The 21405-nt window shown below is 36.7% G+C and overlaps 1 protein-coding gene across 1 annotated transcript in view; it reads left to right on the top strand.

The window, feature by feature from the left end:
• rapgef2a (Rap guanine nucleotide exchange factor 2a) overlaps positions 1 to 19799 on the top strand; it is a 56855-nt gene extending 37056 nt beyond the window's left edge. Inside the window, exons 14-29 of the mRNA XM_073842203.1 lie at positions 411 to 518; positions 615 to 818; positions 909 to 1017; positions 1125 to 1368; positions 1540 to 1700; positions 5339 to 5579; positions 5673 to 6056; positions 6422 to 6633; positions 6724 to 6847; positions 8893 to 8916; positions 9637 to 9854; positions 11480 to 11608; positions 11764 to 11865; positions 13854 to 14013; positions 14888 to 15417; positions 18737 to 19799. Coding sequence (XP_073698304.1) covers positions 411 to 518; positions 615 to 818; positions 909 to 1017; positions 1125 to 1368; positions 1540 to 1700; positions 5339 to 5579; positions 5673 to 6056; positions 6422 to 6633; positions 6724 to 6847; positions 8893 to 8916; positions 9637 to 9854; positions 11480 to 11608; positions 11764 to 11865; positions 13854 to 14013; positions 14888 to 15417; positions 18737 to 18762 — 2976 coding nt within the window. The 3' untranslated portion in view covers positions 18763 to 19799. The remainder of the gene's footprint in view (positions 1 to 410; positions 519 to 614; positions 819 to 908; positions 1018 to 1124; positions 1369 to 1539; positions 1701 to 5338; positions 5580 to 5672; positions 6057 to 6421; positions 6634 to 6723; positions 6848 to 8892; positions 8917 to 9636; positions 9855 to 11479; positions 11609 to 11763; positions 11866 to 13853; positions 14014 to 14887; positions 15418 to 18736) is intronic.
• The last annotated feature ends 1606 nt before the right edge of the window (positions 19800 to 21405 follow it).

Genomic DNA, 21405 nt, shown 5'->3' on the forward strand with positions numbered 1-21405 from the left:
GCGCTACGCATACGCCCTCTGTCATCTGCTCGGAGCGGCTTGCATGTGTGATAGTTAGCGCAAGCTAAAGAAAACTGTATAATGTTTTAAATATGGATATTTTTCTTACAAAAACACATCAATTCACTACAGGAGGCCTGTATTCACCACCAGGAGCCGTGCAAAGCACTTTTTATTATAGATGGATGCACTTTATTGGATTTCTTTTGGACTATTTAACAAAAACACCCACCCACTGCTATTATAAAGCTTGGAAGAGCCAAGACTTTTTTTAATGTAACTCCGATTGGATTCATTTGAAAGACGAAAGTCATATACTCACCTTGAGGGTGAGTAAATCATGAGCTGAACTAACCCTTTAAGATTCAGCTAGACAGGACTCATGGTTTCTCCCTCTCTTCTCTAATCAGGTAACTCGAGTTGTGTTGTTATGGGTTAACAATCACTTTAGTGACTTTGAAGGAGATCCTGATATGACCAGTTTTTTGGAGGAGTTCCAGAGCAATCTGGAAAGGGAGGTATGTAAGCATTACTTTAATGCAGCATATAAAATGCATTAGTTATCACTTTATCAGGCAAGCTTCATTACTAACTTCCTCTGTTTATCCAAACAGAAAATGACAGGTCAGTTGCGGTTGCTCAACATAGCTTGTGCTGCTAAAGCCAAACCCAGAGTCATTACTATAAATAGGCCTGCTCGAGAGATGCCCCTGCCCTTCACACTTATTGGAGGAGCCGAACGAGGAACGCGTCTCTTTATCAGCAGCGTTGAAGTTGGTAGCAAAGCAGAGGAAGCAGGGCTTAAACGTGGAGACCAGGTGACACCTTTGAAACCTCAGTATAAAGCAGTGTTAAGATGCTGAAGCATATTCTTCACGCTTTTTTTCTCATCTTTCACACTCATGCAGATATTGGAGGTGAATGGGCAGACGTTTGAGAATGTGCAGTTGTCCAAAGCAACTGAAATTCTCAAAAACAATACGCAGCTCTGTATGAGTGTCAAAACCAACCTCCTGGGTGAGATTCATACCTGAGATTGCTACACCTTCCAATAAACACAGGCTGTTGATAAATATCTTTTTTTTTTTTTTTTTTAACTACTACTCACTTTCACTCTTCCTTAGTCTTCAAGGAGCTGGTGGCCAGGGTAGCAGAGGAAAGAAAAAACGGTGTTCCTCATCTTCCAAAGATTGGTGATGGAAAGAAAAATAGCCGTTATTCTGTACCTGAACTTGGGGCTGGTTCTGATGTAATAGGTCAAGAAAAAGTCAGCAAGAAGGTCAAAGCACATACTGTTGGCGGCCGAAACAAACTCATGAAGATTCTAGACAAGACACGCATGAGCATCCTACCTCAGAAACCTTACAGGTATACAAGTACACAAACTCTTTTTCTGACACTATTGCTGACTTTCGAATCCTGAAAGAGAATGACGTCAGTACAAATTTCAAATCCACTGTTTTTGACGTATGTGTTAATTTCTGATTAATGTTCAACTCCTACCGAGTCATGCTGAGTCATTGTGCTTTTGTTGTATAGTGACCTCGGGTTAGGGCAGACTCAGGATGACAGCATTGTGGGATTACGGCAGAACAAACAGACTCAGCCCACTATGGCAGTCAGTGGAAATCTTTCATCCAGTAACCCTGACCTGGCCCAAGGCCAACAACGTATTATTGACTACAGTACACAACCACCAGGTAAATGCATACAGAATATGCGAATGCATACTTAAAAATCATCATAAGATATTAATAGAATATAATGATATATCTAATCTCAGTAGTGTGTGTGTTTATACTGTATATGTGTGTATATTATTGTTTGTGTGTCTCTCTCTCTCTCTCTCTCTCTCTCTCTCTCTCTCTCTCTCTCTCTCTCTCTCTATCTCTCTCTCTATATATATATATATATATATATATATATAACACACACATGAGAAAATAATAGTTGTATAATAGTGTATAAAAATGACCCAGTTCAAAAGTTTACATACACTTGATTCTTAATACTGTGTTGTTACCTGAATGATCCACAGCTGTTTTTTTTTTGTTTTGGTTTGTTTAGTGATAGTCTCTTGTTTGTCCTGAACAGTTAAACTGCCCGCTGTTCATTTGAAAAGTCCTTTAGGTCCCAGAAATTCTGTGGTTTTTCAGCATTTTTGTGTATTTGAACCCTTTCAAACAGTGACTGCATGTTTAGAAGATTTATCTTTTTATGCTGAGGGACTCATATGCAACTTTTACAGAATGTTCAAATGCTCACTGATGCTCCAGAAGGAAACACAATGCATTAAGAGCCGGGGGTGTAAACTTTTGAATTTGAAGTAAATTTTACTTATTTTGTCTTCTGGGTAATATGTAAGTATCTTCTGTTGCTTTTGAAAGGCAGTACTTAAAAAAAAAAAAAGATATTTTGGCAAAATAAGAAATGTACACATCTTTCTGTTCAAAAGTGTACACCCCTGGCTCTTAATGCATAATTTTTACTTCTGGAGTCCCTCAGTTGTCCTCAGTGTGAAAGCATTGATCTCAAAATCATGCAGTCATTCTTGGTAAGGGTTCAAATTAGTGGTGGGCATAGATTTTTTTTTTTAAATCTAGATTAATCTCATTGTACTCTTGGAATTAATCTAGATTAAAATGGCTAATTTGAATTCTGCCAAAAGCATTCAGAATATGTGTGCTACCCAAATAATGACTAAAAGTAAGTCTTTGAGAACGGGTTTCTCAAGCCAGGTGGCGCATTAGACCAGGGGCTCATCTCCTGTTTCCAAAATGCATCACAAACTGCTTAACAATTGCATTTACAACACAATTAACTATACAAACTTGTGTAACCAACTATTCCTACACTGCATGTACTTCTGCGTAAAAGGCTGCGCGATGTGCGCTTTGCAGTTAAATACACAGACGCGCACGGGCATGGATATCTGTGTGCATAGTCTTCCATTAAACTGCGTTGCTTTTAGAAGCGTCAATTTAGTTGTTGCATATAGTTTAATGTCTTTATTTCGGGATTATCAAAGTAAATTATAACTCAAATTTGAGATTTTACTGGGGCACAGCATATTTTCACTGGGGCACGTGCCCCAGTAAAAAGGGTCTAGCAACGCCCCTGCCATCCATGTTAGCACGTCTCGTTTGATGTGGTAATTTCACAGTAGGCATACACACAGGTTCGAAGACTCGTTCTCGCCCCCTACAGTGCAATTCGGCTAGGTATACAGTTTGCTTAGTTTAGACCCAGCTCCCAACCCAACTTTAAAGAATAGATTAATGGCGATATTTTTTTCATCGCCCGATAAGAGTCTCACGTTAACGCAGCACATTAACGCCGATAACGGCCCACCACTAGTTCAAATACACTAAAAAGCTGAAAAACCAAATAATTTGTTGGACCTGAAGGATTTTTCTGAAGAACAGCAGGCAGTTTAACGGTTTAGGACAAACAAGGGACTCATGAACAACTATCACTAAACAAAAAACAACAGCTGTGGATCATTCAGGTAACAACACAGTATTAAAAATCAAGTGTATGTAAACTATTTTTTTCATGAGGACTATATGTAAATGTCTTTAATGTGAAATATCTTTTTCAGTTCAGTACTAAATAAAAAATAACATGCATCTTGTACAATCCCTCTTATTTTGCTAAAATTCACATTTTGCAGATTCTGCAAGGTGTATGTAAACGTTTGACTTTAACTATATATAAACACTTAGACACACAAAAATAATGATTTTGATTTGCATAGCACCTTCTGAACTTCACAGCTTTTGTTTAGACGATTGTTCAAACCTAATAACTGTTAATAACTGTATTTTAACATACAATATAATGCTGCACATGACCTGGCTATGTTCTTAATACAGCACCTTCGCTATAATTTTCTGCTCATAAATGCCTTCCAATCTGCTGCTTTTTATATTCCTTTCCTTTTGTTAAATTTGTGTGATTGTACTAATGATCCCGCTACCCTCTCCTTGCTCACAGCACCTGGATTTACTCGTGAGTATTTGTGCACTGCTGCGGTCCTGCTCGTCTTTTTAGACACCTCTCGTATAGTTCCACTCGTCTCTCTAGATAGCTGTTCGTCTTCTAGATACCTGTCTTGCATAATTGCCCGTCTCTCTCTCAAAATATGTAATAGTTTTATCTACTTGAATGTATTTCCTTCTCTCTGTTCTGCTGATCTTTTTAGTCTATATAGTGTCGCTCCTCTACAGATATTTTAATTTTTGCGAACTTGAGTCAGTGGCAATGTTTTCACACAATGGCATCACCATGGATAATCTGTCACTTGTTGATAAAAAAAGACTTATGTGAAGTTCTCATTTTCTAGAAAGTTAAAAGGGGTGTAGCAACACTGTTGCCATTTGTTTTTTTTTTGCCAATAGACTATGTTTTGCCAGTTGTCTGGCAAGCCTGACTCATGCTCTGGGTCAAATTAAATGTTTAAAGGCCATGGGACTATATCCACACTTTATTACATTGTCTCTGGTTTATTTCAGTGGCCTGTCTGTGTAGATTGATATTCTTTGTGCCATCTGCTAAACTTGCCCCTGGGCCAAGTCGTGTAGTTAAATTATCTTTCTTTTTTCAGACTTTGATTGATGTTCTACTCTTACTGCTTTGTCTTTATGTACAACCTTCTTTCTGTAGCTTCTGTTTATGCTTAGCATTGTCTTAAAGTATTTCCGAAAGTAAACATTGCTTCTTAACATTTTCAAAAAAACATTGCAAGTTCTAAAGTAATTGTGAAAGTAAAAACAATAAACTGTTTAGCAAATACACACTATTTAATTCTTTCTATCACATAACCCTATCATTGACACATATATGTCAAATTGGATAAATCTTAGCTGTGTGATTGTGTTTGGATATTGTGGTAACGTTGTTTTTATTTCAGTATCAACATGTTACTGAAGAACCTGTACTTTTGACAGCTCTACTTTCCAATTAAACTCAAAGTTTTGTCTTTTGCAGAAATCGCTTTGTCTCCATATCACCTCTACTTCACTCTGATTGTATAGCTTTAGTTGTTTGTACATATTATATTTTTATTAGTGTCAAGACGCCTCCTCTGACTTCTGCTTGATCTGGATCTCCAGTTAACCTCTTTGTCTCCTCTTTTGTTATTAGGGTTCCTTCTCTTTTCATCTGAATGTTACATCTTCCTCATAAGCATCTACCTTGTCCGTTTACCTAATATAGTTCTAGAAGTTGCATGTAGTCTGTGCTATGCAGGAATGTTTGGATCCTAGTTCTGATTGAGGTTTACATACTTCTCAGACCGTTATTTTATGGTTTGTTTGTTGACTTCTTTCATCCGCAGAATTGCAAGACCAGGTGCTGCGTGTTTTCAAGGCAGACCAGCAAAGTCGTTACTTCCTGATCAATAGGGACACCACAGCAAGAGATGCAGCCAATCAGGCGATGAGAGAGTTTGGCTTGACTGTAAGTCCTGAAGCCTATTCGCTCTGCGAGGTGTCAGTCACACAGGAGGGAGTTATCAAACAGAGACGACTACCTGATCAACTGTCTAAACTGGCTGATAGGATACAGCTGAGTGCCAGGTTTGGTCTTAAGCTCAATTTTAAAAGTTGAATTGGTGATTGTGGTGTTTTGCTTTTATATGAGATGGCTGTTTTTTCTTCTTGTTTTGTTAGGTACTACCTGAAGAGCAACATGGAGACAGAGACGCTGTGTTCGGATGTGGAAGCACAGGAGATGCAGCGAGAATCTGTGGTCCCTTTGTTGTCCTTGAGCTCCATGGAAATAGCCAATCAGCTGTCGGCACGAAACTATCTGCTCTTCTCCAGCATCGAACCAACAGATTACATCAGTGACCTCTTCAAGCTTCATCCACAAGAGCCTCCCACCAACTTGCGCAACTTTGAGGGTCTTGTAAACCAGGAGACCTTCTGGGTTGCCATAGAAATAGTACTAGAAACCAACCTGGCCAAAAGAGTGAAGATCATCAAGCACTTTATAAAGATTGCCCTTCACTGCCGTGACTGCAAGAACTTCAACTCCATGTTCGCTATAATCAGGTAGAGTTTATGTGTCTATTAAAGGGACAGTTCACCCCTTCGTTCATCTTCACAAACACAAATTAAGATATTTTTGATGAAATCCCAGAGCTTTCTGACCCTGCTTAGACAGCAACGCAACTGACACGTTCAAGGCCCAGAAAGGTAGTAAGGATATTGTTAACAGTCCATGTGACATCAGTTGTTCAACCGTAATGTTATGACGCTATGAGAATACTTTTTATGTCCAAAGAAAACAATTAATGACAATTTTTATTCTCTTGTGTGTCAATTCATGGTCTTACGGTTTTGGAACGTAAATAATGACAGAATTTTAGTTTTTTGAGTGAACTTACCCTTAAAGTGTACCTGTTTATCTTTTGCAGTGGGTTCAATCTAGCGCCTGTTTCTCGGTTGAGATCTACATGGGAACGGTTGCCTGGAAAATATGAGAAGCTTCTTGCAGAATTACAGGATGTTTTCGACCCTTCTCGCAATATGGCCAAATATCGCAACCTCCTCAACAAGCACAACCTGCAGCCGCCAGTCATCCCTCTATTTCCTGTCATTAAGAAAGACCTCACCTTCCTCCATGAGGGTAACTTAAACCTTACTCTTTTCCCATTGCCTAAACATTTGGGATTTGTTTTGAATATGAAATGTTAATCTGTCAAACGTGTGCTTATAGGAAACAACTCCAAGGTGGACGGTCTGGTGAATTTTGAGAAGTTGAGGATGATTGCGCGAGAGATCAGACACGTGGTTCGAATGGCTTCCATCACCATGGACCCTGCATTGCTTTTTAAGACTAGGTACACTCACTTATTCAGCTGTGATATTTCGTACACACAACCAATCAATAAAACCTTGAGATAAATTACAAAAACACACTAGCTGTTTTTTAAACTTGCTGAGCTGCATTGTTCCCCGCACAGGAAATACAACCTTATTAGTGAATGATTTGAAATGCACTACATGGGCAAGTACATGGCATGCAAATAGTGCTCTATACAGGAGACTTCATATAAAGCATAAAAAAATAAAAATAAATTAAGATGATTTTTTTTAACATCATTCATCAGTATTAAGCAAAACTGAAAATTCTTTTCACCTTGTTCAACATTTTCAAGGAATTTTCCATTTGTTCCAAAGCGTTCTGTGTTTGCTGTTTACATGAAAGATACATATCTAAGGCAGTGTAACTAAGATACCTACAGTTGAAGTCAAACGTTTACATACACCTTGCAGAATCTGCAAAATGTTAATTATTTTACTAAAATAAGAGGGATCATACAAAATGCATGTTATTTTTTTATTTAGTACTGACCTTAATAAGATATTTCACATGAAAGACATTTACATATAGTCCGCAAGAGAAAAAATTAGTTGAATTTATAAAAATGACCCTGTTCAGAAGTTTACACACACTTGATTCTTAATACTGTGTTGTTACCTGAATGATCCACAGCTGTTAAACTTTTTGAATTTGAAGATCAGGGTAAATGTAACTTATTTTGTCTTCTGGGAAAATAATAAGAAAAATGAACACACCTTCATTCTGTTCAAAAGTTTACACCCCCGGCTCTTTATGCATCATTTTTCCTTCTGAAGCTACAGCAAGTATTTGAACTTTCTGTAATATTTGCATACGAGTCCCTCAGTTGTCCTCAGTGTGAAAAGATGGATCTCAAAATCATACAGTCATTGTTAGAAAGGGTTCACATACACACAAATGCTGAAAAAACAAATTTGTGGGACCTGAAGGATATTTCTGAAGAAAAGACAAGGGACTCATGAACAACTAATGATCACTAAACAATGTGGATCATTCAGGTAACAACACAGTATTACCCCCAATTTCCACCAGATGCGGAACGGCTCCGCTGCGTGACAGCTCCGCTGCGTGACAGCTCCGTGTTCCGTCGTCCGTCAATACCCACCAGGTCCGGATTTGTTGCGGAACGGCTGCGGTCATGACTGACAGCTGACGTCACGAGGCCCCATGTAATCTCGCGAATTCTGGCGTGATCGCGCGATATGTAGTTTCTATAAACAGAACTACCAAACCGGGAACAGTTTTCCATCCGGAGGAGTATAGGATAGAACTCTTTTCTGAATTACCTACCGATCTCTCTTTTTATTTTGAAAATTAAACGGATCTTTTATTTTGTTTCTGGCTGTTCTGTTTTGTCACTCGACTTCCTGTCCTGCGTACTCTGCCCTGTAGTGCTGCGGAGCGCTCCGGCATCCGGCAAAAATAGAAGCTCTGCGTATCTGCTCCGGAGGGCTGCGGATCGCCGGAGTCGGAACGCAGCTGTACCGCATTCAGTGAAAATACACTCATTGACTTTAATGGAAACCTATTGACTCCGCAGCCGTGCCGCAGCCGTAACGCAGCCGGTGGAAATTGGGGGTTAGGAAACATGCATATGTAAACTTCTGAACATTTATAAATTCAACTAGTATTTTCTCTTGTGGACTATGTAAACGTTTTTATGTGAAATATCTTATTCAGGTCAGTGCTAAATAAAAAATAAAAACATGTATTTTGGTCAAATAATTAACATTTTGCAGATTCTGCAAGGTGTATGTAAACTTTTTGACTTCAACTGTATCTGTGATTCCTTAAGATGTTCTCTATGTAGGCACTCACTAGCGAAACCGAGCTAGTCTTTTGCACAGTGTGTCATATATCCATTGCTGATAGTTTCTGCTTACAGTCATTTGTGCGCTTGGTGTCTAACTGGACTTCTTGTTTTGGGGCCTTTGCTCTGTCTAAGCACTAGTGTCTTATGTCTCCTTTTACTCAATCTCTTAATTTTCTTGTTCTTTGACACTTCATGGCACTCTGTTTTAGGAAGAAAAAGTGGAGAAGTCTTGGGTAAGTGGTACTGCTACTGTCTTTCTCTCTTTCTCTTTTGCTTTCTGTTAACTTTTTTGCTATGTGATACTAAACCACACTTACACTTCCTCCGGTAGACTAGTTTGTTTATTTGCACTGCGTATGTAAAATCTCATCTTTGACTTCCTTCACCTAAATGCTCATTGTCATTCTCTAGAATAGCATGAATTTTTGTTACGAGTGTGTTCAACAATGATTTATATGGCTGTATAAAAGTATTTTCGCTACTTAAGTAGGAATGGGCATGCAATGGGTTACATCATCAATGCCAGTTTAAAATATATATTTTAAATCTTTTAAAAATATGACATCAGTGAAATGCATGTGTAATCTATTTATATATAATAGGAGATATTTAAGTAGTATTTAAAGTAGTTTATTTATTTATTTTCTGGTTGATTAGTGCAAAAGAAAATCATTTTGATGTAGTATTTTAATAGTTGATGGCTTAGTTGCAGAGTGAGTACCTGAATATGCATGCACATCCCTACTTTCTAGACATGCTAGTTTTTCATTAACCTGTAGTTTTCTAAAGTAGTCACTTATCTCAATTCTTTTCTTTGTGCATGTTAAAAATGGTCATGTTACTTCCAGACAAAATTCTCCGGCTGATTCATATACTCGTCCCGTTAACTTCTACTGTTCAATAATGACATTTTGCATTAACATTCATTGTGTCTTTTGTTCTAATGCGTCTAGGTCTCTAAGTCAGGTGAGCAGCTCTTCTCTCTCTGACATCGGAACAATGGGTGGGAAGAGGAAGGGGAGGCGGAGCTCTTTTCTCAGCGCTAAAAAACTCTATGAGGTGGAGATGATGAGCAGACGCGTGCGGCAGTACCTGGACACGCACTCGCACGAGAGTGATGAGGACAAGCTCCACGAACTCTCTTTGCACTGTGAGCCCGCCAACAGCTCCAGTGAGTTGCACACACTTTTAGAAAGCTATCACCTTGATTTCATTGATTATTATGAATGAGATAAAAAAGTAATTGATTATCAGTAGCTAGTTGTTGTTCTTCCGAATTTAATCTATGGCAGCCCATAGAACCACTTGCGGGAAAGTTGTAAAATTTGGCACACTGATAGAGAATAGTTTTAAATGTCACCATAGCAAATTTGAAGTCTCTAACTCAAACTGTCTAGTGCCACCACTAGTCCAATTGCCACTGCTGTCACCACTGTCGCGCTAAGCAGGCGTGGTTTCAGCAACCAGCTCCACCCACGTCCCGCCTTTTTGCCCATTTTTGATTATCCGGGAGTGACGCGATTCCAAGATGGCGACGGCCGACCACTATAGGCTTCAAAAACGCTCTTCAGAAACCTACGGGTGACGTCATGGACACTACGTCCATATTTTTTACAGTCTATGGTTTTATAACAATAATGACCTGAGACTATCTGCAGTGTTTCGTCACAGTGCCACCTAGTGGTCAGGAGATACAAAAAATGGGTATTTTTGCTTATTACTTCTGAATGGTTTGGCCAAAAGTCGAATGGTACCCATTTTTCCCATGTCAGCCATTTTAAATTTTGTAGTAAAATGCTATATTTTACGAAAGCATTGACGTATAGTTACACAACTCGGTATGGGGTCATCAGCACGATGCCCTGAAGGAGTCTGAGAAGTTTTGAGCCAGCGCCACCTAGTGGTAAAATCAAATATTCACATGCTTAAAACTTTGGGTGTGATCAACTTATTTTCATGGGAGTCACCTTTTTAGACACCTGAATTCTTGCTGAGTCCAGAGATACCAAACATGCCAGGTTTTGCTTTATGGTTTGTGCTACGTTGCATTTTAGCGCTTAGAAAACATCATTAAAACGTTACTCCTATCGACACGAAACCACCGTAGGAAATTCGAAAACATAGCGTGCCGGCTATACGTTAATGCCCAATTGCCAAAATTTTGATAGTAAGTGGCAAAAAAATGCAAACAATGTCAGCCATCTGTCATTTTTTTCTCTTCTCATATATAAAAGTCTATAACCCCTAAACAAAGTGAATGTAATATATGAATATAATTGACATGAAAATTGCAATTGACTACAATAGAGTGTTATGATATAAAATGTTACATTTTTACCAGTGCATTGGTGTACCATTACAAAACTTTGTTTGTACCATCGAGACCATGACCTGAAAGTACTCAAAACATTTTGAGACAGTGCCACCTTGTGGTCAAAAGTGATAACCGATTAAATTACTGGTGGTTGTTTTTATGATTTTTTCCCCCCATTTTGACTAAAATCGCCTTAAAATGGCTTCAATTACCCTTTGCTGCAGTTGGTCTGATGCTTCCCTTGCCTAGTGCTTGGCCCTGCAATTACTGCTTTGCAGTTATATTTATTATTGTATCATAAATTACAAGTAATGTACTATAAACACCTAAATGTGATAAATAGCATAGTAAAGAAGTGAACTGTTCTGAGAGACAAAGTTCTTGTACGAGTGATCTAGAATTAAAAAAGACCGCATTTTGTTCTGTTTATTTAAAAAAAAAGGCCCTGTTAAAGTTGTATGTGTTTATGCTTGTGGTTTTAGCACTGAAGAACTCGGGTGAGAGGAGACGAGTGGATGTATCTCCTGTTGGTCAAAGAAGCACCACTCCACAGCAATCTAATGGAAATCATAGTCGCAAGAAATCACTTAGCAAAGACTTACCACCATTTGGTAAGAATTTTCTCTTGTTTTACCTACACAAATGATTTGAGTTTTGGTAATATTAGAGCACCCTCTGCTGGTGACTTGTAAGTCTTGTTTGTAGTGAGAGGTTTTTGTGTATGTAGGTGCTCAGTCTGTTGATAAGATTTTGTCTCTCTCAGAAGAAGGGCGGGACAGACAACGAAAGCCACCTGAGGACAGCCAGTCAAATACTTCATCTCTGCTCTCCTCTCCACGTACCTCACCTCACACCACACCAAGAAAAGGTATGTACTGATGATGTGTATGGAATCGGTATAAGACTATTGGGTAGCACTACATGTCTTTACTATGTATTTAATACAGTTGCAATCAAAATTATTCAACCCCCTCAGAGACTGCAGTACTTTTCAAATACAGGTTTTCAGAAGATCCAGGGTTTTATATAAAAAGGCATCTATAGCAGTTAACTGGCATATTAAAAGTGATAATGTCAATATAAAATGTCATATTTTTGAGTTATATGTTTTTTTTTAATAACAGCTATGTCAATTATTCAACCCCTGTTCAACATTGCTGCTTTTATGTTACTTATTTGTATAGTGGGGAACAAAATTGTCTGACAAAAACACAATTAAGCCTTTAGAAACTCTATTAAAAACAGAATTAGCTTGAGCTGTTACACATACATAAACTTAGCCCATGCATGTGCTGACCCGATGGAAGGAGGAAAAACATTTCAATGCAGTATTAAAAAAAAGAACACTAGAGGCATCTTGTCGAATACCACTCTTGACCAAGAACAAAAAGGCTGACTTGAGCATGCTAAAATTTATTTAGGTAGACCTGTGGAGTTCTGGTAGAATGTTTTATGGAGTGATGTGACCAAACTGGAACTTGGATCAGTGGTATGTCTGGTGCAAAAAAGGCAAAGTTTATGAGCAGACAAACACCATTTCCATCGTCAAATTGGAGGTGGATCAGTCCTGTTGTGGGGTTGTTTTACTGTAGCTGGAAGTGGAAATCATGACAGAATAAAGACATAATGGATTCTTTGAAATGTCAGGCCATTTTGACAAGAATTTGATTCCTTTGGTGCAAAGACTGAAGCTAATGATCAGTGGACTTTCCTGCAGGACAGCCATCCCAAAGTATACATCCAAATCTACTTATTTTTGGTTCAGGGATCAGTCATGGAATGTTCTTAAGTGGCCTGTTCAGACTCCAGATTTAATTCTCATTGAAAATATTCGGTTGAATTTGAAGAACGCAGTGGCAATATGAAAGCCAAAGATTATCAGTGATCTGGAAGTTTTTTCAGACGAGGAATGGGCCAAGATTGCAGTAGAGAGTTGACAGAAGCTTCTAAGCACTTTCAGGCAGTGTTTATTGGTGGTTTTAAAAAATAAAAGATTCTGCGCAAAATTTGACTTTTGTGGGTTGAATCATTTTGAAAATTAATGTTTCAAGCCAATTTGAATTCTATCATGATTCATTAATGTAACATTCTCAGAATCACTCAAATGTGTATTAATACACTTTCTCTAACATTTTGCTGATTACTTTGTTGAAGAGTATCATACAATTTTGTTCTCCGCTGCAAAATATCTTGCAGGTCAAGGGGGCTGAATAATTTTAATTTCAACTGTATAATAACTAGGTACTAAACCTGAATATAACCTTGAATGTATCTTTTGGATTATGGGAGCGCCATTATTTTGATGTAAAATTGTTGCACTCTGAGCTACTGCCGCTACCTGTTGCTATTTTTACTTCAACACAACTCGGAAAATAAAATACTCATACGATGACCACATTGTGTGGCTTTTGGTTGTAATTTTCAGTCAAAGGGCAACAAGAGAAGCGATGTAAGACTTCACAGCTCTTCCTAGTGATAAGAAGAGGAGAAAAGAATGGGAAGATGCCTTTGGAGGAATAAAACTTCCTAAAGTCCCTGGTCTTTGTTCTGTCCACTTTAGCCCTGATGCCTTTGAGGCTTTTAGTAGACCACTGCTACTGAAAGAGCTTATAAATGACAGAGCCAAGAAAAGCTTTGAAAAACTGTATCAGCTGATTAAGATGACAGATTATTAAAAATAGCGTTTGGAGCATCTATAGAGTATTGGTTACTCTATAGATGTAAAATGTATATATATATTTTTTTTTCATTTTAATTGATTTACTTGATTCAAAATGAACTCTGATTCACATTTCTACAGTATAATAAATTCTCAGATATTTAATGCTATATTTTATGTTTTTTTTTTTTTTATAGCCCCACAATTAGTGGTGAGTGAAGCATCAGATCAACTGAGCTTGTTAAGCTCCTCCTCCTCTGATCTCATCATGGTTGATGACCACACACATACTCAACCCCATACGCTTGCACACCCACTCAGCACACATAGAGCTGAACCTGACCAAATAAGCCTGGGGTAAGAGGTTTTACATGCATATACACTACCAGTCAAAAGTTTTTGAACAGTACGATTTTTAATGTTTTTTTAAAAGAAGTATCTTCTGCTCACCAAGCCTGCATTTATTTGATCTAAAGTACAGCAAAAACGGTACAATTTTGAAATATTTTTACTATTTAAAATAACTGTGTTCTATTAGAATATATTTTAAAATGTAATTTATTCCTGTGATTTCAAAGCTGAATTTTTAGCATCATTAATCTACTCCATGATCCTTCAGAAATCATTTTGATATTCTGATTTGCTTCCCAAAGAACATGTACTATTATTATGTTGAAAACAGCTGAGTAGAATTTTAAGCATCCTTACTAAATAAAAGTATTAATTTCTATAATTTCTTAAAAAAAAAAAAGAAGCTTTTTATTTTAGATAAATGCTGATCTTTGGATCTTTCTATTCATCAAAGAATCCTGAAAAAAATTTACTCAACTGATTTAAATATTGATAATAATAATATTAATAAATGTTTCTTGAACAGCAAATTAGCATATTAGAATGATTTTTGAAGAATCGTGTGACTGAAGACTGGAGTAATGATGCTGAAAATATAGCTTTGATCACAGGTACAAATTACATTTTAAAATATAAATAGAAAACTGTTGTTTTAAATACAAAAAAATATATCTATTTTGCTTTACTTTGGATCAAATAGATACAGGCTTGGTGACTTTAAAAACATTATAAATCTTACTGTTTAAACATTTCTGATTAGTACTGTATGTATAAAAGTACCTAAAAAGTAAAAAAAAAATATATATATATATCTGTCTTCAGTTAATACAAATGGTCTAGTACCTTATTTTTAAAGTCTCTCTATATGTCTTCCTCTCAGATCCTACTCCTTGACTCAGGATCAGTGTGACCGTGCGTCATTGGATGCAGCAGACAGTGGCCGTGGGAGCTGGACGTCCTGCTCCAGTGGTTCCCATGACAACATCCAAAGTATCCCACAGCGTGTGGGTTATTATGACAATCGCAGCTGGGAGACGCTGTCAGAAGGAATGGGACGTAGTCACGCGACCACACCTACTGGTTACTGGGGTGATGAATTAGAAGGAGACACAGGAACTATAAAACGTAGAGGTGGAAAAGATGAGACTCCAAACACAAACAAGACTACTCCGAGTCGGAGGGAGGGACGCTTTAGAGAGCCGCCGCCCACACCACCTGGTTATACTGCTCTGTCATTGGCTGAGTCAGACACCCACAGTCATGCGCATGGGCGTCGCCCACCAGACTACACAGCGGCTCTGCAGAGGTCTCGATTCCTTAAAAGGTCATGTGATCCTCCTCCACTTCACCCATCCAGTAGGTTGCCAGCATACAACCACTGCCAGTCACCACGACGAACACAACCGGAGGGTGAGTGTTTGATTGCGAAGTAATTACTATAAAAATATCAGCAAAACATCATTCCAAATAAATGAATGAAATAGGTGAAAACTAACAGCTGGAGTGGTAAAATCTGCTACAGATACACCATAAATCTGTATAATTTTAACAGTATGCATACCTTTATTCCATTTATTGTTTGGATAGTCATTCAACTTTATTAAATAACAGCCAAGAAAGAAATAGGTAGATTAACAATTACTCATCTTAAAATTGTAATATTTTTTTATTTATATTGTGAGTTTATTGAATTAAATATAATCGATAAAATAAAATAAAAAAATCTATAAATAATTCATATTGTTAATGAGCAGTATTATTTTAGTATCACTGAGATTCTTTTATAGTTTTTATTAATATTTTGAATCAATTTTTTTTTAGATTTTAATTTTGAAGTTGCTGTAATTTTGTTGTTTGTCATTTTTATAGTTTTTTATGTATGTTTATATAGTTATTATTAATTGTTATTATTTTTTTAAATTCTATCTGTGTTTGTCCTATCTGTCTGTCTGTCTATCTGTCTGTCTGTCTGTCATCTATCCATCTATCTGTCTGTCTCTCTTTCTGTTTATCTATCATCTATCCGTCTATCTGTCTGTCTTTTTATCTATCCATCTGTCTATCCATCTATCTATCCATCCATCCACCCATCCATCTGTCTGTCTATTGTCTGTCTGTCTATCCATCCATCTATCTATCATCTATCCATCCATCCCATCCGTCTGTCTATCACCTGTCTGTCTGTCTATCTATCCATCCATCCATCCCATCCATCTGTCTGTCTGTCTATTGTCTGTCTGTCTGTCTGTCTGTCTGTCTGTCTGTCTGTCTGTCTGTCTGTCTGTCTGTCTGTCTGTCTATCATCCATCCGTCTGTCTGTCTGTCTGTCTGTCTATCTGTCCGTCCGTCCATCCATCCATCCATCCGTCTCTGTCCATCCATCCATCTATCCCATCTGTCTGTCTGTCTGTCTCTCTGTCTGTCTTTCCATCCATCCATCCGTCCATCCATCCGTCCGTCTGTCTGTCTGTCTGTCTGTCTGTCTGTCTGTCTGTCTGTCTGTCTGTCTGTCTGTCTGTCTCTCTATCTGTTTATCTATTGTCTGTCTGTCTGTCTGTCTGTCTGTCTGTCTGTCTGTCTGTCTGTCTGTCTGTCTGTCTGTCTGTCATCTGTTTGTCTATCTATCTATTGTCTGTCTGTCTGTCTGTCATCTGTTTGTCTATCTATCTATTGTCTGTCTGTCTGTCTGTCTGTCTGTCTGTCTGTCTATTTCTCTCTCTCTCTATCTGTCTATCTGTCTGTCTGTCTGTATCTATCTATCTATCTATCTATCTCTATCTATCTATTATCTGTCTGTCTGTCTGTCTGTCTGTCTGTCTGTCTGTCTGTCTGTCTGTCTGTCTGTCTGTCTGTCTGTCTATTCATCCATCTGTCTGTCTGTCTGTCTGTCTGTTTGTCTATCATCTGTCGTCTTTCTGTCTATCATCTGTTTGTCTATCTATTATCTGTCTGTCTGTCTGTCTATTTCTCTATCTCTCTATCTTTCTGTCTTTCGTCTGTCTGTCTGTCTGTCTGTATCTATCTGTCTATCCATCTATCTATCCATCCATCCATCCCATCTATCTGTCTGCCTGTCTGTCTATCATCTGCCTGTCTGTCTGTCTGTCCATCTATCTGTCTATCATCCATCTATCCGTCCGTCCCTCTGTCTGTCTGTCTGTCTGTCTATCTGTTTGTTTGTTTGTTTGTTTGTTTGTTTGTTTGTTTGTTTGTTTGTTTGTTTGTTTGTTTGTCTATCATCTGTCAGTCTGTCTATTTGCCAGTCTGTCTGTCTGTCTATCATGTGTTTGTCTATCTATCTATTATCTGTCTATTTCTCTATCTCTCTATTTGTCTGTTTCTGTCTTTCATCTATCTGTCTGTCTGTCTGTCTATCTGTCCGTCCATCCATCCATCCATCCGTCTCTGTCCATCCATCCATCTATCCCATCTGTCTGTCTGTCTCTCTGTCTGTCTTTCCATCCATCCATCCGTCTCTGTCCATCCATCCATCTATCCCATCTGTCTGTCTGTCTGTCTGTCTGTCTGTCTGTCTGTCTGTCTGTCTATCTGTTTATCTATTGTCTGTCTGTCTGTCTGTCTGTCTGTCTGTCTGTCTGTCTGTCTGTCTGTCTGTCTGTCTGTCTGTCTGTCATCTGTTTGTCTATCTATCTATTGTCTGTCTGTCTGTCTGTCTGTCATCTGTTTGTCTATCTATCTATTGTCTGTCTGTCTGTCTGTCTATTTCTCTCTCTCTCTATCTGTCTATCTGTCTGTCTGTATCTATCTATCTATCTATCTATCTATCTATCTATCTCTATCTATCTATTATCTGTCTGTCTGTCTGTCTGTCTGTCTGTCTGTCTGTCTGTCTGTCTGTCTGTCTGTCTGTCTGTCTGTCTGTTTGTCTATCATCTGTTTGTCTATCTATTATCTGTCTGTCTGTCTATTTCTCTATCTCTCTATCTTTCTGTCTTTCGTCTGTCTGTCTGTCTGTATCTATCTGTCTATCCATCTATCTATCCATCCATCCATCCCATCTATCTGTCTGCCTGTCTGTCTATCATCTGCCTGTCTGTCTGTCCATCTATCTATCATCCATCTATCCGTCCGTCCCTCTGTCTGTCTGTCTGTCTGTCTGTCTATCTGTTTGTTTGTTTGTTTGTTTGTTTGTCTATCATCTGTCAGTCTGTCTATCTGCCATTCTGTCTGTCTGTCTATCATGTGTTTGTCTATCTATTATCTGTCTATTTCTCTATCTCTCTATTTGTCTGTTTCTGTCTTTCATCTATCTGTCTGTCTGTCTGTCTGTCTGTCTATCTGTCCATCCATCCGTCTCTGTCCATCCATCCATCTATCCCATCTGTCTGTCTGTCTATCATCTGTCTGTCTATCCGTCTATCTGTCTGTCTATCCATTCGTCCATCTGTCCGTCTATCTGTCTGTCTGTCTATTTCTCTATCTCTATCTGTCTATCTTTCATCTATCTATCCATCTATCTGTCTGTCTGTCTCTCTCTATCTATCATCTGTCTGTCATCTATCTATCTGTCTGTCTGTCTGCTAAATTTCAAGTAATGAGATTTTCAAGATTTTTAAATTTCAGTTGTAGTTTTAACAGTAATAACCCTGATCATGAGACACACTATCTATCCATCTGTTAAAACTGTATGTTACTTTTAACTATTTTTTTTATATATATATTGAAATAATAAATCAAGCTTATATTTTGTCTTTTTTTTCCTCTACAGAAACCGAGCAAATATCTGCAGTTTAATAAGAGACACTTCGCATCTCTGTCCCAAAGTTTGACGACATTCATATGACAGTTGATATGAAATCATTGCCATGGACTAAACTATAGCAGTGCATTTTGGACCTTCATGGAGATCACTGTGAAAGGATAGGAGCAGATGAAATGTTGGCACTTTTAACATAAGTTCTGCAAAACAAAGACAAGAAGGAACAAATGAAGCACACCGTCTCAAATATAGCATGATAAGAGGTGTTGCACATGATGCAATATCAGTGTTACAAAACCATAGAAACAGTATTATTTCATTTGAAGTTTTAATCTGCAATGTTACTTTAGTCACGTGTTAAAGAATCTGTATGTGTGTCGTGCGTGTGAGAGGGAGTGTTGAAATCAATCACAGAGGGAGATGTAGTTCTCTTCGGACACTTGAAGACATAAAGAAAAGACTGAGCAGCTGCCTCTCACAAACCTCAATCGTCTCAGACGTCTTCTCTGTGCTGATATCAGTGTTTTTATGTTACTCATGAGTATATGGTCATTTTAACATGCCTGATCGTGCTCCTAAAAACTTTCCAAATGTTCCCACAAGTTCCTGTTTGAAAAGATTTTATGTTTTGTATTTTATTTAATTTTATCTGTCAGTACCATTGTTTCCGACTATCCGAGTGTATGGCACAAATCATGAATTGTTGCACAGATTTTCAGAAGCAAGAGATTGTAGTCAAGAATATATAAATTATAGCTGTTACATAGATGATAGATGGTCAAATTATGGTCAGTAAATGCTTATAACAGTATATTTTACTTAGAATGTCATGAGTTTGTGATAGTTCATATGTATCGCTTGTGTTTCTACCCAGCCAAATCTATAAGAATCACATGTATTTCTACGTCTTTTACAAAGACAACTGGCAAAGTCTGTAACTACTTTTTTGTATTTTTAATACAGCTATTGTAAATATTGGTTATATTTTGTTAAAGATTTCAGAGACTTATTCTGTTTATCGGACTATTCAGCTACAAATGACTGAGGGAAAATAAACACTGTAGCAATGAAAGTCTCTTTTCTCCATTTTTGTTACTTTTGATTCTCTAATGTTGTGTACAATGCATCTTAAAGATGAAAAAAGATAGATCTTTCACATTATTCTAACAAACGGGTAACTCCACCCAACATTCACACTATTGGCAGAGAACCACCATCATGCTTTCTGATTGGCTAACACATATTTCTATCGATTCCTGATGGTTAGTGGGGACATTTTATACATGCTAAATTTAATAGTCTATAATTGGTAATGTCACAAAATGTGTGTTTAATGAACAACTTTTTTGCAATAACAGTGAATTTATTCATTTATTTATAAAGCCTATTTGTTTATTGTAAATGGTTTTATTTATTTCAAAAGCTTTTTTATTTGTTTATTTTATGTTCTTTTATTTACTTATAAGGCCTGTTACATTATTTGTTTATTTATTTTATTTGTTTTATTTTTATTCATTAGGTTATTAAAAAAGCCTATTTATTTAATTATTTACTTAAATCCTATTTGTTTATTTTAAATGTTCTTTCATTTATTTTTTTAGACGCTTATTTATTAAAATAGCCTATACATTTGTTTATTTTAAATGTTTTTATTTATATATAAAAACGTTTTTTTTTATTTATTTATAAACCCTTTTTCTTTGTAGTCAAGACTTTAAGGTATGTACCTATACAGAAACAAATTTTAAAAAATGTTCACTGAAGTAAAAATGAGTAATTGTTATTTCTTTTAATTTGTACAGTTATATAGCTAGCATGCATTGAATTAAAATTAATCAAAAGGTGACAGTATATTTGTAATGTTACAAAATATTTCTATTTCAAATAATTGCTGTGCTTTAGTACTTTATATACATCAAAGAATCCTGAAAAAATTATATAAATTATATAAAATTATATAAATTATTTTTTTTTTCTAATATATTCTTAATATTAATATTACTTTTTTCAGGATTCTTTAATGAATAAAAAAGTTAGAAAGAACATTTATTTGAAATAGAAATGTTTAGAAACCATATACTACTGTTCAAAATTTTGGGGTTAGTACTTTTTTGTTTTGAATATTTTTATTCAGCAAGGATGTGTTAAATTGATAAAAAGTGATAGTAAAGACTTATATTGTTACATTGTTATTAATTTTTGAATAAATTTAATTGTTTTCAATATTTTGTTCTTCAAAGTATCCTGTAAAAGTATCACAGGTTCTAAAAAAATATTAAGCAGTAAGATTTTTTGGTAACACTCTACAACAAGGTTCATTAGTTAAACATTAGTCAATGTATTAACTAACACAAACTAACCATGAGCAATACATTTGTTACTGTATTTACTAATCTTTATTAACATTAGTTAACGGAAATACAGTTGTTCATTGTTTGTTCATGTTAGTTCACACTGCATTAACTAATGTTAACAAAATTTTAATAATGTATTAGGAAATGTTGAAATTAACATTAACACAGATTAATAAATGCTGTATAAGTGCAGTTCATTATTAGTTCATGTTAACTAATGTGGTTAACTAATGTTAACTAATGAGCCTTAGTGTAAAGTGTGACCAATTTTTTTATGTTTTTGAGAATTTCTGCTCATCAAAGCTGTGCTTATTTGATTAAATT

The sequence above is a fragment of the Garra rufa genome, chromosome 6 (genome assembly GCF_049309525.1).
Source record: "Garra rufa chromosome 6, GarRuf1.0, whole genome shotgun sequence".
Lineage (NCBI taxonomy): Eukaryota > Metazoa > Chordata > Actinopteri > Cypriniformes > Cyprinidae > Garra > Garra rufa.